General features: G+C 36.9%; 1 protein-coding gene across 5 annotated transcripts in view; it reads left to right on the forward strand.

The window, feature by feature from the left end:
• LOC127659387 (protein diaphanous homolog 2-like) overlaps positions 1-18,152 on the forward strand; it is a 609,426-nt gene that overhangs the window by 444,827 nt on the left and 146,447 nt on the right. For all 5 annotated transcript variants that reach the window (XM_052149176.1, XM_052149179.1, XM_052149180.1 and 2 more), the window contains one exon: positions 5,829-5,953. In XM_052149176.1, the coding sequence (XP_052005136.1) occupies positions 5,829-5,953 (125 nt within the window). The remainder of the gene's footprint in view (positions 1-5,828; positions 5,954-18,152) is intronic.

Consider the following 18,152-nt stretch of genomic DNA (forward strand, 5'->3'; position numbering starts at 1 on the left):
TCTGAAATGAACTGAAAAGATTTCATTTTAGATTTATAGCAAAAGAAAAGCTACAATTGGAATAAAATAGATTAGTTCAGTGCTTATACATGTAATTGCTTGGTAGTAGTTTTTGTATGTTGAGATCAATAATCCTCAACTGCACTTTGGAAAATATAATATAAACTATATAGTAAATTAGTTAAAGGGTCTCTTTGTGGATGTCCGATGAGAGTCATGTTTGATTGTGACGTTAGGCTATTGGAGGAACTAGATTGTACCTTCTAAAGTTAATAAGGTAGAATTGGAGGGGGATAGTTTGGGTATCTTTAACGTCTTTATTTTAAGGGTCTCTTGAGCTTTAAACTCATTACATGCCAAATTAAGACATAATCTGGCCATACCGTATTCTGTTTCCTTCTTCCTATCAAACTTTTGATCAGGATGAATACAATTAACTTTGGTCTAATTGGAGTTTAATGAAAGTTTCCAATTACCAATGAACTTATGTCAAGTGATGGCCATAGTTTTTATTTATAAACCTCTTTAGGTACCTCATCATCATTATCATCTCTCTCGCTTTCTAATACTGTCTCTTTGTGTCTAACTCTCTTTCCCACACATTCACAATTCACACTCCTTTTATGGACACATACATACTGTACATTCACTCAAGCATGAAGTCTCTTGTGTAATTCAAATCCTTGTGTGCAGGGAGATAAAAAGGTAGTAATTCTATTGTAAACCATGTAATGTTTGTTCACAGGTGACCTTGTCTTTTGTTTTATGTTCCGTTTGCCTTTGTTGGTAGAGATTGTTTCAAATTCAGACTCTTAATGCAACACTGGAGCACCCTGCTTGGAAATAAATCTCAATTCACATTGAATCTGAAAGCATCACAAGGTACAGCAATGAAATATTGATACACCTTATCAATAAATCTCACATGAAATTTATCCCCTCCAACAAATAGCGGAAAATAATGCTGACACCTTGGCATTAGACCTTATGATTTGGTATTTTGCAAAGTGCATCATTTTTGTTTTTTTTTATGGCACAGAACATTACATTGTGGCAGTTTATAGCAAGAGGAGATGGGCAGAGCTGAATGAAATAGTCCTCCTCTGTCCCCTGACTCTAAAAGCAAATATCACACAGCGCAATCCAGAACAGAGGAGCAGGGCTCAGCAGCACTAAGCCTGGGCTATAAATCTTTATGAAGCAGACCAGTGAGGAGTTTGTCTTATTGTGTAATGCCATCAGAATGAGCACTAATGCTGTCTAGACTATCTTTCAATTCATAACTCATAAATGACAGAATTTACATGCAGGTTTCTACATTGCAACAACAGTTACCGTGTGTTCCCATTCAGGAGTGTTTTCACACAGCATTCTTGCTTTTAAAACTGCTAAAGGGAGTGTTGTAGGGAGCAGAATGTGGGGATCTTGTTTTATTATTATTATTATGGTCCCTCTTTATCATAGGTGGCCTTAAATACTATGTACCATTTTATACAATGTACATATTATGTAAATATATGCTGTTGCATCACATTAAAGTGCCTGCATTTAATTACATTTTTAGTTACACTGTTAACTTTATCCGTAACCCAACCTTTACCCCAAAACCTACCTGTAGCTCAACCTCAGTAGCAGCAAATGTGGGCATTTTGCACAAACAAGATGTAGTTACACAGTAAATACATAGTCTTGTATGTATTTAATGTTAGTACATAGTAGTTAAGGCGGCCTAATATAAAGTGACCATTATGATTTTTTTCCTCATTTAAGTTTAATTTAACTAGTCTTTTAAAACGACGATACACTGGGAAAAAAAAAATCACAAAGGCTAAATGTGCCTATTAAAAGATGTAACAGAATACACACACTTCAAAATAAAGTATTTAGTCACACTTTAAAAATGTTTATTGCGTAGATAGCAAAATATCTGTATCACTTTACAATAAGGTTCCATTAATTAGCATTAGTTAACTGCATTAGTTAACATGAACTAACAATGAACAATACTTTTACAGCATTTATTCATCTTGGTTAATGCTAATTTAAACATATATGAATATATTTTTATATCAAAAGTCGGATATGTTAATATTAGTTAATGCACCATGAACTAACATTAACAATGAACAATTATATATTTGTTCTCTAACATGAACAAAGATAAATACATTCTGAAGAAAAAATATGTGTTTATTGTTAGTTCATGATACCATAAAGCATTATCTAATGTTAACGAATATAACCTTATTGTAAAGTGTTACCTATTTATAAAACCAAGTGGCATCTGCAAACAATGCAGGATCTTTTCTCTGAACTACCTTTTCACTTTTGTTTTTCCTTTTTGATTACTTTTAGCCAAGTGTTCCCAAGGTCATTTCTAGTGGACGTATATAGTAAGTTCCCCTGAAATAAATGACATTTGGACATGCTCTGCAAAGTTTGACAACCAGAAGTGTCCAAATACAATACTTTTTTTAATTATTATTAAATTTGATCTATGAGTTTAAAACGAATAAATGTATTTTTGTCAAATGTTTTGCTTCAAAGTCTGTTTGTACTATATTGCTGTGAAATAAATGTCACTTGGTTTGGTGTTTTGTTATATAATGCAAATATGTTCATACATTTTTTTATTCTAATTGTCTAAAACTTTTTTGGGGTCACTGTAAGAAGTAATACATATACAATGTGAATAATGCAGGTATTTTTTTTAAAATAGCACTGACAGAATACAATACAAGTACACATCCTGTGTGAATGCCCCCTAACATGTTTATTTCAAAAGAAAGTGCAATTGAATGCTGTTCAAAGCTCCTGTAATGGGAAGTAACCCGTGGCCTAAATATTTGTTTACCTGAGGAGGTGATGAATGCTCAAGCACATGATGTTAGTGGCTGTTCTGAAACCATGCCGACAGCAGTCATTAGTTTAAGCCACGTCCCAGAAGCGGTTACCGTGAATAGGACAGTGAATCTTATTTATTTTATTTTTTTTACCTCTTCTCTGAATAGTGTAAAAAAAAAAAGCATGTTCATGTTATTAACATAGCAGTGCTTGTCCCCTGTAAACAGTGTTATTTTGTTATTAATGTTACTAATGATATCCCAAAAGGATGCCTGTTTTATTCTACTCGGGCTTCCAGCAGGGCTCTCTATTAACTAGAAGAAAGCTGCTTCTGAGACAAACAAATTTATTGCTGAAAAGCAGAAACTGACCCATAATGAGCCCATAATTTTAGAGGAACATCAAAAGAAATATTAGCATGTTTTCCACTCATATTAATGTTTTTTTTAGTTCATAACATTACCACACACACACTGTTACCATTACCTTCTTAGGATCTAGTTATGTCCAAAATTATAATTCTACTGGACAACTTGGCATTACTCTATTTATAAATAAGAAAAATATATTAATTTCTTGAAAGCTCAAATTGGGAAATGCTGTAAGTATCTATTCCTAGATATATTCTAGGCCTTGCAGTCATCACTTTGTATGTTGTACTAAACGAGATTTGTTCAGCAGGTATATTCTTTCCCTTGTGTTTGAGTTCCATCAGTGTTAAGGCCTGTCAGATAAGCGAGTAAGTGCTGTTATTAGCTGACCTCAGTCCTGGCTTTTTGTCAGCTTCACTACTCCCCCAGCATCAGGTCTAGAGACCATACTATCTCAACTATTCATCTCCATCATCTGCTTGCCCACAATCCTCTCTCTTACTCTCACTCTCTCTTAATAATAAACCCTCATTGCAACATGCCATCAGAGTATTTTGCCAAACTAAAGTGTTTTGGCTTTTAAAACCTGCCTGACAAGCTCGTGACATCACTGAAAAAGCTTAAAGATGTGCTCTTGCCCTCTCGCTCGAGACTGTCTCTCTCTCTCTCTGTCGTCTAAGCTCTCTCAGAAGGTCTGTCCTCAGACAGAGTGTTAACCTTTGCTTTGTAAGCCTTGATTTGGGGACAGTAAATCCCCAGTTGTGGGCATCCTCCAGCCTGCTACTAATGACACAGAGTCTACCCTTTATATTGTTGTTAGTGCTCTGAGTAGATTTGTAGCTGCTGTCTGTTGTCCCCCTACTTTGGCTTTATTATTGTGAGAGGAAAGTTAAAGATGATGTCATTAGCCTTGACCTTGAGAAATAACAGATCAAAACTTGCAGCTAGGCTAACCAGGGATAGCCTCGGCATATGATGAACCACGGCATAGTTCAATGTAGTGTAAATCGCTGTGGATTAAATTGGTTCCTGTTGGAGTACTCATGAGTCATGTGGGTGTGAAAATGAAATCAGTAACTGAGTCACTCGAATAACATCAAAGTGTCTGCTTTGTGTATTTACAAACATGGTACTTGCATTACAAGCCAATATAAACATAAATGCAATCAATATTTATTACATGTACATTTATAACAGTTATTAAAAAGAAAATCCAATACACTCACGTGTTCTGGCAATGTTGTGAAATAATTCAAAAAGTACTTTCTTTTTCCCTCGTATACACTGTCCACACGTGAACATAAACATCAAAACTTATGATACTCCTCATAAATAAAAACATAATTCTCATGACACTATCATTATGAAGATTATATCAATTCTGATACTTGAAGCATTTTGTGAAGTGAGTTTCTGTCTTCAATGTAATGACTATTTTAGTGTAATTTGATGTTTACAATGAGAACACAATATGAACATTATGTGTCAATAACACATTCTACATTAAATAACATTCAAATCAAAACAGCCTTGATTTCAAACCTACACCCCTAACCAGTAAATATACATCCTCTAACTTACACTCTTAAACTTCCCCAAAAGCTCCCATCTCCAGTTGTCCTAAGAAATTGTCTTCCAAGCCACATTTTTTTTTAGACATCATTTTGTAATTGATATACAGTATGAGCTGCACTAGCTAATTACAGCAGAGCTGGACCAAGGAACATTTAGTGAGCTGGAAATTACCTGAGATCACTCACGCAAACCCTGTCCTATAGTGTTTGTCTATTCTAAGACCCATCACTGCCTCTCATGTCTCCAATGAGTCAAAGTTTTGACCCTCACAGACGTACCGAAGCCGGACTTCTTATTCCGCAATCATTCGTACCGTGTGTATCAATAAAGCTAAAGCCATACACCAATCACAATTCTGTGCCAAGACTGCGTCCGCATCCCAATTGATCCCCCTAAGACACTGTTGACGCTTTGAAGTGCAGACTTGAAAGGACTACTGTGAGTACAGAGTGAGATGGTGAGCAGTAAACAGTGATTATGTAGAGATTAATTAAGCTGAACCAATGCTGACACCACTCAGCCTCAGGACAGCAGCTACAGTCAGTATGTTCAACAGCACCACTTAGATACATCTGTTCATACCTGAGCACGCTTTGAGCATGCTTTGCCTCAAGAAATAACATCACTGTTCAAAGTGTCTGGAGTTTTAAAGTCAATATATCCCATAGAGGTTACATCAAATGCAGACTTTAATGGAAGTCAAATCCAAAGATTTCTGAGAGCTGATTTCTGAGATCTGAGTTAGAAGTTGGACTTAATATTTTTTTGTCAAGATGCTGAATTTTAAAAAAGAGTTCATGATACAGTATGTTGGCAGACAACTGCCACCTACACAGTACAGGAGAAAAAAAACTGAAACACTTAAACCCTTGTAATAAAGCCCAACTGTATATTTATGCACTTACAGTACAATTAGACATTAACTTAAAGGCTCAGATTTGTTTCACATACATGTGAAATATTGTATTGCCTTGGATCCAGTACAATTCTTTCTGTGCATCCCTATAATATTATGTTTTTTCTGTGTTCCCTCTGCAGTGTCTGCCCAGATCCTAAAAGCCAGCCTGGACACAATGGAACGCCATATTCAGAGACTGGAGAACGACATCCAGAATTTCCCCAAGACCGTTGAAAAGCAGGATAAGTTTGTGGAAAAAATGTCTATATCCTTTGAGTACAATTACAAACTTTTTTTGGTTGGGTGTGTTCTACTGTCCATGTACATGCTAAGCCCATGCAAGTGGAAATTTTATTTCAGAATGGGCTGTGATCAGTAATGTAATGGCATTATAGTATCTGAGGGACTGTACCTCTTGAGGAATTGATAGGCTGTCTCAAATTGAGATGTTTATCATCAGTCTCCTCCTCTGGCGAGCTCTCCAATGGAAGTTCATCCTTGGAGCTATTTATGCAGTATTACTCCTCTTTTTCCCCAAAGACTCTAATGGAAGTCCGTTAGCCATCTATACTTATCACCCCATGCACATTTTTGATCTCCTAACAAGCCACAGGCCCCCACTCTTGAACTGTCTTAGGGCTATCAGCTCTCAAAGTACCTCTCCCATTTCGATAACAGAATATGTTTGCTCGCTACCCTCAAATGAATTTAGATGCCACAACACTTCTTATATCAAGAGTAAGGAAGTTAGACAGTTGTTTGACTTTTCATTTTTGACACGCAAATGTTTATGCATGCCAAAATAGAGCTGGCGTAAAATTGTGCTGATTTAGGGAAGTTGTTTTTTTCCACTGGTTTTCTGTTTCGAGTGACGGCCTGACTTTTATATTCCCACTGAGATTCCTGCCGTTCCTCAGCGGTGTTATTAACTATGAGTAAGAACCATAAATCAATGACTTATCAAGTCTGAGAGACTTCCCATATGTTTCCCAAGCACAGGAAAGACAGCAGTTAACCTTATTTTAGCTCTTTGTTCACAAGCTTAAAATGAGATTTATGTGGAGCTTACCCTGCACTTTGGGTGGCATAAGAGTAATAGCCCCAGCACCCAGTAAAATCTGCTCAAAATCAAAGAGAGCTGCTTAAGTTTGTATGACTTAGGAACAATGAGATTCACTTGCCTGCAGTGCAGCACAAAAAGCAAGGCAGAATACCTCTCTGGCCTTCGTGACAGTATTGATTAGCAGGACTCTGGAAGGATTGGAACTCGACTGAGGGGAAATGGAGAGGTGAGGATTCACTGCTGCAGCGTCAAGGCCCAATGGTGTCTCTAGAGAATTGTAAAAGCCGGGCAGGCCTTGAGTGTAAACACGGCCACATCTCGTCCCTGTCTTAACTGATCTGTCATCAGAGCCAGCAAACAGCATGAACTGAATACAGTCACATCCATTTGATGATTCAAGTGGGTTTTTTTACCAAGAAGAAAAAATAAAAGAGAGCTGGGGCTGAAAGAAAGCGACTCCGCCCTCATTGTGCACCAGTCGTGATTCGTTTTCAGAGGTGTCAGAGCCTGTCTGCAGAGATGCTGACTGACAGCACGTTCAAACACAGCTGTGGCAGCTCTTTTGCGGATGACAGGGCAGACATTGTCACAGAGTTAAAAGAAGTCTGAAACAGTTTCACTTGGCCATTGTGGACAGCAGGGTAGATGTTATTGAGGGAGTGATTGAATTTGTGAAAGTGGAAGTGTGTCTGTGTGTGGGCAATTTCCTGCTAGCCGCACACCATTGCTCTCCATAGCAACAGGCTTCTCAGTTCCCTCCTTATGGGTTTGACCTCAGGTTGACCTTTTGACACATGACTGGGATGAAGACAAAGAGTATTTTAGAGTCGCAGTAAAGGAGATGTTTTAAAAACATTTTCTTTTGACCTTCACAATTGACGGGGAACTGATTTGTGTGAAAAAGGGAAAAGATATATGTAGCCTTTCTACAGTGTGTTTTTTGCATGTAGATACTAGTCCAAGTCACACTACTCCAGGTGGGCACTGTCAGAATCGTCAGGTTTTCTTCCTTTGTTATGAACTGTAGCCTTGAGATCTGTGATATATAATCTACACTAAAATCACGCTTTTTTTTTTTTTTTTACTCTTCTGCTCTAGGGAGACCCGACACAATACGATTGTGGTGTTTCATATGCAGAATATTTGTTTCTTTTCAGTTTTCATGGCAGCTCAAATAGCAGATTTAGAGCCCTGCCAGTGAGATAGGAGGGGAGAATGAACTAGTATGCACCAAATTTTATGAGATAAAAAGCCATTAACTAGAGAGAGAGGGAGAGAGCGATTGAAGAATTTAGCCTAGGTAGGAGTCGGCTTTTCTTTTTTTTTGGGGGGGGGGTAATAATTGCGGTACACATTTCATACCCCTCAGAAACTATGGAGGTGACATTTTGCAATATTAAAAAATCTCATCAAATGTGGAAATATTGTATTAGATTCACATTAAGGTGCTTAAGACTCTGGAACAAATATGCATTTATTAGCTTACATGGCAATGCAAGTTGATATATCGATCCATTAAATAGAAATGAGTGTGGCACCAAATCAGTTTGAAAATTCACTGAGCACACTGTGGCAAAAGAGAAATAAACTCTTGATATGAAAATGGGTTCGGTCGAATAAAGGAATTTTCTTTTATTACAGACTGTTCAATATTCCCTCATAGTCTGGCAATATGAATATGTGTGCATGAGAGTATGTTTGTCTCAGGTATTAGGTAAGCTATGGGAAATGAGTTGCAGATACAGTGTGGATATTTTGAAGAACAAAATTGACTTGCATATATTTTATTTAAAGCATGGTTAGTGCTAAGGAACTCTGTGTATCATAACTCGCACTACCTGTTACATTTTTTTTTTTTCCAATTTAAATATTTCCACAGTCTCTAGAGAATATTATCTGTTGTTTGCACTGCTAAATAATATCCTCATAAAAGCATTCACAGTCAGGATGGGGAGTTTTTCATTTCATTAATGCATTTCATAAACACAAGATACACCAGCATACATTAAAAACATATAGTTATTTCAGTCCTCAGCTCTAAACTGATATCAATAACTGATGAAAAGCATGCAGAATAGCTTATACCCACAACCCTTATTGTTATAAATGCTTTATTTTTTCACCATTACTTTAATGTATGCAAATGACTGAGTGGGGTGTTTGTTCAGCAGTTTAGTGATATCTATCTATCTGAATTAATGGCATCCCATAAAGGCTTTTAAATGAACTTGTGGCCCCCGGAGAGCTTTAACTCAGCGGGGGGACAGTGCTGGTGGTGTAGATGATGCCGCTGGTGGCCTGCCTGGGGACCAGGCGTACTGGCAGCTTAATGGAGAGCGGAAGGTTTGCAGCAGTGTTTTGCATCCATACTGAGCTTTGATATATGAGGGGTCCTGTCTAATAGATCTTGCTCTGCTGTAATTCAGTGTGCCGATATTTAACTTAACCTTTGTGCTATCTAGAGACTGAAAAACACAAGTCAGCTGGCCATTTTTCTCCCACCACCTCTCTAATTGCACATAGTATGCAGGAGCAGTGAAGTTTGAATTAATATAGTGACGTGTTAAAGAAGCACTTCTGCAATTTCTGATTTCCCTGAAGTGCATATCATTATCATTGTTTTAAAGATATCTTAGCAAAAAATGCTCATAACAAAATGCAAAGGCAATTAATACATTATTTAATTGTTAATGGGTAGTTGACATTTAATACATATGGAAAGTTCACATGTCCTGTTGTGTGACATGCGGTACTACAACTAAAACTATTTTAAACAGCATTTTCCAAATTATTTTATAATTACTATGCCATACTAAAGGCTGCATGCCTTTAGTACCTCATATTAATTGAGATAATTTATGGAATATTTTTACTTTCAAAAATGAATGTGTCACACCACAGGACAATTTAAAATGAACTAGTGAAAGTAAAAAGTTGTTTAAAAGAAATTGTTTGCACAAGAATTAAAATTTTTCCATAATTTACTCACCATGTCTTTCCTAACCCATATGGCTTTATATATATATATATATATATATATATATATATATATATATATATATATATATATATAATCTCCATTTATATTCTGCATTACAAAAAAAATGTCATATCGGATTGCAACGGCATAAGGGTGAGTAAATTGACAAAATTTTCCTTTTTGGTTAAAATTTTGAACAAATTTAAGGTAATTGTGACCAGTCACAGGACCTAAAATATGCACCTTACTTTCTACATTCACATTTATTTAAGCAAAAATATTGGTATTGCCAAAAAAAAAAAAAAAAAAATATATATATATATATATATATATATATATATATATATATATATGTTAAACATCATAATATAAAAGTAGTAGTGCTTTCAGTTGATTTTTTTTTTTTATCGTGATTAATCATATATTCTTTTGTAGTTAATAGTGATTAATCGCAGAACATTGGTTGCATATTCATTGCAGTGGGCATTAAATCTCTTAAACTCAAATTTTCCACAATATTAATCTGCCAGTAGGCTGTGGCTATACACATTGCTACAGCAATCGTGAAGCTGCTGTCATGACTCATGTCAGAGGGTTAACAGCAGTTTCGAGCTCCTCTTTAAATGCACCTTGAAAATCGCTTTAAAACAAAGATGTCTCATTCTGCATTTTTGAGATAGTTAAGATTTGGTGTGCTTCTGTAGTAATTTATATCTTACATAGACTGAAAAATACTTGATTTATACCACAAGTTCCAACTGGGCTTGTTTTGTACATCAAATAGCGCAAAGAGCTCCTTTCTTCATCATTATATCACTGACAGGGAGGCGCTGTCAGATATTCTTTTATTTTTTAGCAACATCGCTGTTGTTATCTCACTTATCTTCTCTATCTTAAGAGAGTGTAACAGTCAACTACAGTTTTACAACCGCCCATAGAATGTCTATAGGATGCCATGTTATGATGTTTTATGCTAAGCTTGTAGGGTGTCTTGGTAGAAGGGCTCTGGGGCTGTTTGTGGCATGTGCGTCAGTGTAATGACTCTGGGCGGACACATTACAAAGGTTCCGCCCCTCACATCAGTGTTTATACTGTATTAACGGAAAATGCATTAATCGTGATTTAGAAAAATGTACACGTTAAACTTTTTTAATTAATCGCATGCTTTAACGTGTAAATTCTGATAGCTCTAAAAAATAGCAAAACAAAACAGCAGTCACTGTGCTTCACAGATGAGATAAAGGTGTTTATTTGTTTTATATTCGTAAGTAATTATGTGTGAATGTGTGTATAAACTACTAAATCACATACTTTTAAAATGCAATGTTTCCCTGTTCACCTGCCAAGCTGTAAACATACAATTCAGATGAGAGGGTGCAATTTATGAAAGTACTTCCTGAAACTTTGCTCCTTATTGTGCCTCTCTTTGAAATGCCTATAAACAAATCATGTCTAGTAGCTGCAGAATACAATGCCTTGTTAGCCAGGAAATCACCCACCAAGGGAAGTGCTAGACAAGTCAGGCTGGTCATTTTATAGAAAAATGTGTGATTTACTTGTTTTCTTAACCGGGTTGCTCCGATACCAAAATTTTGGCTTCAGTACGATACCAGCCTTGGTACTGACCTGATACTAACTTGATGCTTAGGCAACAGATAAAAAAAACTAACCCTTTTTTTATGAAATTACAGTTACAGTGTGATTAATTTTATTAAAAATAACACGTTAAAAAAATTTACACAATTAATCGCAATGCCCCCTGACCGTAATACGGAAGATTCCTGAGAAACGCAAGCTTTTAGTACCACCTGTTTACACCAGAGGGCAGTAAGTGAAACTTCAGCTTTATGGGCAACATGCAGTTTACAGTTTACAAAACAACCCTTCAGCAGGCAGCACAAATGTGCATTACGTTCTTGCGTTAAAAACACGGAGTGCAAATTCGAACAAGGGATCTCAAGATGTGTTCTAAGAATTAAACTAAATTTAACTTGACACAGTGACCTAAAAATGTTATGTTTATGATGCATCGCATGCGGAGGATCTTTGAAGTAGTTTAAGAAGTTCTGAACATTTAGTTTTTTTTAAATTGTAATAGTAATATTTCACGTTATTAATGTCCTGATTATACATTGTGTTCAGTTGAATGCCACTTTGGTGAATAAAAGTACCAATTCATTTCCATAAGAGCAAAATCTGTACATTATTCCAAACATTTGGACACCAGTGTATATATATATATTTTTGTTTTTATAAAAAATAAAAAAAATAAAAGAAAAAAGATGTACAACAGAGCTTTACAGTATTAATGAAAACATTAAATGAATACAAACATTACCTGAGGCAAAATGCTGCCATGGCTGAATCACAGCATGTTGATGTTCAGTACACTTGCTTGTGAGATATTGCTTACAGATAATAATATAACCATTTAATACTATATTATTGTTACTATGAGTATTATTGTGACTGCTTTGAATAATAAACATTAATACAGTAATAATATTTTTTATGTCGTAATGTCTTTCATTTCAAGCAATCAGTTGACTAGAGCTCTCATTTCAGTGGGACTTTTATTTTGAAAGATCTTTGAAGTTCTTCCTTTATAGGGTTTGTTATATCAAGCTTCCTGCAACTTGCGAGCTTAAATCTCCAAGCTGCAATGGAGAAAGTTCACAGCCATTTATACACTAAACACACTGATCTGTGGCTACTATTGGACACACTGCATGAAAATCTAGCATTAGTAGTGTGTGTTGCGTTTGTTTGTGTGTATTCATGTGCGTGCCTGTGTGTGTGTGTGTGAAGGAGATGACAGGGCAGAGAGGCGCCTCTTATCCATACTATGGCGTGCAGCGCATTTGACTGTATATTATTTCATTAAATGACATTGTTCTGCTGTTGAATGATCACACTTGGCCATATAGAGGCTTTTTGATTAATATTTTCAAATGGTCTTTGATTTCATCTCAAAACTCACATAACATTACATTTTGCTAATGGCAGTGTAATTTAATATGTACCGAAATTAACAACATGATGATAGCTTTCAATTTTTTGGGGTCGCGATATGTCATTAGTATAGGTATACCGCGCAACCCTACATTGGACTGAAAATGTGTAGACTGATAATGTGTGTAGAGTGTACCCCCATAAACAAACATGCTTTGAGAGAAAGAAATATCAGAGTCCATTGTTCTATTGTGCACTATGTACTTTTTGTTGAAAGGCTGCAGTTGCCGTGCTGGTTTTAGAGTGCGGACCAGTGCACAGCGGGACGGTATAACACTTGATTCCCAGCATAGCAGCTCTTACTTGTTGTTGTTTTCTGACACACATTTTTGCTGTGTGTTTTAAAACCTGCTGTGGAAATACAGTTCTGTGTGTTTTATATGTTGAGTGGAGCTGAAATACGCATGAGTGCTGCAGGAGAACATTTCATCTGCCTGATGTAAATCACAAATTATATACGGTTTCTTAGAAAGCGGTTTCTTAGAAAGCTATGCTTGTGTGACTTTGTGAAGCATATGTAAATTAAGGTGAGGAATGATCAGCACAGATTATTATTTTACCTTTGTGTACGAAGCTGATAATTAATTGATGACAATGTGTTTGCAGCAGTCTGCACAGCGATTCTAACTCCACTCTCTGTTTATTCCTTTGCTTAGTCTCAAACCCCTGTTAATTATGGAATTAGGTCACTAGAATGTGGTGGCATTCTCCGCTGGTAATGTTTACATCAGAATATCTCTCTACATCTCCCTCTAGTTCTAGTGAAATTTACGTAGTAATAATAATAATAGAGCGAATGAATCACCATTTGCATCATAAGTCTTTTGGTTAAAAAGAAACTGATATAGAGCCAGTCTAATGAAAACAGCAGTGATTGATTTGGGCCACATCTTTGACTTCTTCCTGTGGCCTGTGTTTATTCAGGGAGAGTACAGTGGTTACAGAGAATCTGCATTGTTCAGCAACAATAGCTAACTTTTATCTGACACGTGTCACAGGAGACATTAATATTTTAATGAACATATTCCTATTTGTAAAACCGGTCACAATAATAAATTAAATTCCGGTAATGATAGTTATAAAGAAAACAAAGGCTGGAGTCTGAGCAGAAAAAAGACTTGGCTCTCACATCTGTGATTACGTTGCTGTTGCCCACAGATTCATGTTTATTGGGAAATGGCATCCAAACCATGTGTTTTGTGTGATAGCATTTTGCCTATGCTAATGCACTTGATTGCCTTGATGTGTGGTGGGGTGAGGGAGTCTCAGCACGAACAAGAGAGGCTCGATAACTGCCTCTTCAAATCCCATCCTTAAAGCTTCCACCATCCAGCACAGCCCTCCACGGTTTAGGGAGGAGGCTGCATTTGTAAAGCCACGATTAGAAGGGTATTTAATGAAACATCAGTGCCACTCATGCAGAATGATGCTGATTGTTAAAGTGCTGTTTTGCTTTGGCCATTTCTAGTATTATTGTTGTGTTTAATTGATTGACTTGACATTTGGGAATTAGTTTTATAAGAATAATTCTAATGGAAGCTGGAACCAGGGGCAAAATAATAATAAAAACAACAACAACAACATTAAACCACCAATGATTCAATGTCACGATCAGGCGAGAGGAAAATCCCAAGTCTAGCATCCCTGCCATCCCTTGTTGTCTATATCTCCAATTCTTCACTCCCAGCAATGGTTGTGTGATGGTATGTTATTTATTTGGAGAGTTTTCTTTTAATGACAGTAGAGTTTATTCCTTTTGTGGTATAACAGAAAGGCCCCATCTTCATCACTCAGATATAAACCTGCAGACTGTTCATCAGCACCTCTCATTTTACAATTCCTAAAAGCAGAGGCATACAGTTTAAATCATTCTGCTCCATGCTTTGGCTGTCGCCACACTCAAGGGCTCTGCCCCCCAACCCAAGAGACGCATATCAGCTCTGCACTCTACTCTAATGAAAATTACACTTTGAAAGAGATTGAGCATATTTCTGCGATCGTATTTCGTATATAAAATTTATGTGATTGCCTGACCTGGTTTTTTCATAGTTGTTCTGTCTCAGTCAGTCAAGAAAAGTCTCTATGTGAGTTGTCATTACGCGTGTGAATTCTCTGGAAATTCCACAATCAGTGTCTCGTTATGAGGGGGAAAACTGGGGCTGATTTGGCAGGTCCATTAACCCAGAGCTTGGGGCTGACTTGGCCACTATGACTGAGGCTGACAGGCATAGTACTCCCAGTGTGGAGGTGAGAGCCTTCAACCAACTCTTTCTCTCTCTCTCTCATTTATGAAGGGGAGTCAACAGCTTGCCTCATCTGCTCTATATAACATATCATCCCATAGGATAGAAATCACAAATGAGCTCTCTTTAATATGGTAAATGGTCTGCACTTATTTAGCGCCTTTTTAACCTTATCGGTATTCAAAGCGCTTTACACTGTTGACTCATTCACCCATTCACACACACATTCATACACCAATGGCAGCAGAGCTGCTATGTAAGGTGCTAGCCTGCCATTAGGAGCAATTTGGGGTTCAGTGTCTTGCCCAATGACACTTCGGCATGTGGAGTCGTGTGGGCCGGGATTCAAACAACCAACCCTGTGATTAGTGGCCGACCCGCTCCACCAACTGAGCCACAGCCGCCCACAATATATCAATTGTTTATCCTAGATAGCAGTATGATTTAAATTACAAGCAAATGGAGACACTTGCTCAAGTCACCGGCTTCTGAGAATTCATTCTTCTGAGATAAAGATTCCAGTAATTTCACGTCTAACTCTTCATGAGTTTCAGAGTATCAGCAATATCTCAAATTGATTAGCCGGAATACCAGAGTCTGAAATCAAATGTCAGAGATATTCATATGTACTTATCATTAACATTTCTTATAAACAAATTTCTTAGACCAACTTTTCTGAAATATACTGTCCACATTTATTGAATTTTTTGGTTATCAATATTATGCCACAAATACTGTCAATCAAGCGTAATGTTTATGGAACCTATACCTTTAAATAAACATAAATAACTTGTTTATGTCTCCTGGGCTCCTCGTGGTAATCAAATTTGCCTTGGAGATCTCCTGAAAATAATGAAATGTGAAGTGTGTGTAGATTTGCATGTGAATAATAGTTCCATCTAAAATCTGATGGTCTATATTAGGCTACGTTCCATTTAATGGATGGCATACAGTATTAGGCGTTCGAAATTAAGCAACAAATTTCAGCCATTCTGCTGAAAGGCTCTATAAATGTGTCATGCGGTTGGTACATTCTCCTGAAAAAATATGCTTCATAGTGCTTATTGAGTCATATATGACATGAGATTCACCATCGTCTTCCAGTCAACCAGGCTTTGAATTACATTTTTAGTTGATGTTTTTTTTAAATGATGTACTAGATAACATGGAAGGAAATGAAAAAAAAAAAAAACGGATTTTAGGCAAATCTCAGGAAAATATCATGATTCAAATAAAAATTCTGGTCTGGCTGTGTTAATTTCCAAAGACACAATCTAACGGCAGTAATATTTTATATAAAATGTGTCCTTTATAGTGTTCTGTCCGCACCATTTAGTTCTGTTCTCATTTCTGTTATTAGTCCTTTGCAGTACAGAGGCCAGTTAAATGCCTCTGTAATTGAAGGACACACATTTAATGTACAACCAGCTCCGGCCGTATTACTTGCTATATTACTAATTGCTGTGGCATCTTGTGTTTGTATGAACACTGGGTTGTTTTTCTACTCTCCCTAAGGGGAAAATAAACAGTCCCTGAGTCATACATCACCATCCCTGAACTCCTTGAAACCTTTTGTCACTTAAAGAGAGAAAGAGAGAGAGAGATGGCCTATCTAGTTAGCATACTTGAATGCACTCAATCTGAGATAGAAACAGACAAAGTGAGAGATAAGGAGAGAGAGAGAGTGAGTGAGTCCCTGTTAGCTTGAGGACTTTGGCAAGGATCCACTGAGAGCACTCATCCTATGGAACTTTCTGTTTTTCCTCCAGTTGCTACTTCATTATAACCAGTGAAGACTCTGGCTTAAAGCTTGGTAATAGAAGAAGAGCTTCCTCTGCTCATTTGTCATGGGCCTGTGGGTTTGATGCAAAGCACTCAGCACTTGTTGCTCCTTGCTAATCCCACTGTAGACACTGACTCGCTCTTCTGCGCTTTTCCAACTCACACGCCGTCATGGCTGGTAATTTTACTTTCATTTGATGTTTAAATGAAAACCCACCTCCTCTCGGTTAAAATGCACCATTGCCGCCAAATTACTTTATCAAATGAAAATTGGGAGGGGGTAAGGAGAGAAGAAGGGGAAAAAATTGCTGTTATATTATTAGATTGAAAAGAGACATCTGCTCACATATGTATTTGTTTTAGAGAATGTCGATGTGCTAGATAATCAGAGCTGTGCATTGAGTACGTTTATGTAAGTATTGTGTTGCAGTACAGTATAAAGAAAAGATAAACACAGCCTCAGAGACCCTCTGCTGTGCCATCCTCTCTTTATATCTGTTTGCAGTAATGAGCGTTATCTCTCAGCAGAAATGACTGTAAGGTGCTAAAAATAAATAGAAAGCTAAGTGTACTTTGTCCGAAGATATACAGGGTCCAATGTTTGCCATTTATTCAACTGCTCACTGTGAAATTTCCACCACTGCTACTATGTATTGTACTTTATTGCTTGTAAGTAGTACTAGGCCAAGTCTAATGCACCCAGGGGTGCTGGCTGATGAAAAGGCTCACAATATCATTAGAGAACTTGCCATCATGTCAGATAAAAGCTAGGCTAAATTATAAATCAAATCAATTTCCAAAGATTTCTGCTCATGTCTTACAGAAACCAGGAAATCAAAAATAGATTTGTGTTGCTTTTAATCCCTGCCAATTTGAACCCATATATACTGTACACTATTGTACTTAAAAAAAAGTTGACAAAAGTAGCCTTTAACAGATATACATATTTAAATCTGCAGTCTATCTCTTGCAGGGTATATTGACTATGTTTACATGGACACCGGAAAGTGGTTGTTTTGCGAGAAAGCAGCATTCTGGTTTACATGCACTGTATAAGTGGTGTACTCTTCACTCCCATATACATGCGGCTCTGTCAGTAAGCAGCTATCTCCATAGCAATGCAATTTCACCGTGCCGCTTGTGTAAATAATAAACATTGTATCCGAGGAAAACTTCACTATTTTATTCACAATTGCTTCGCTTTATTTCCAGATATTCCAGAGTTGTTGCTGTTTTTGTTTCCTTAACTTTGCATCGCAACCTGCTACGGAATTGTACTGCAATAGTGGTGTTTCCTTTCACATAAACCTCTGGGATTCCTTTAATGTACGAGAACATGTACGTGAATGTGAGGGACCATTAATATTTTACATTGGTGTGTATA

Source organism: Xyrauchen texanus, chromosome 19, assembly GCF_025860055.1.
Source record: "Xyrauchen texanus isolate HMW12.3.18 chromosome 19, RBS_HiC_50CHRs, whole genome shotgun sequence".
NCBI lineage: Eukaryota > Metazoa > Chordata > Actinopteri > Cypriniformes > Catostomidae > Xyrauchen > Xyrauchen texanus.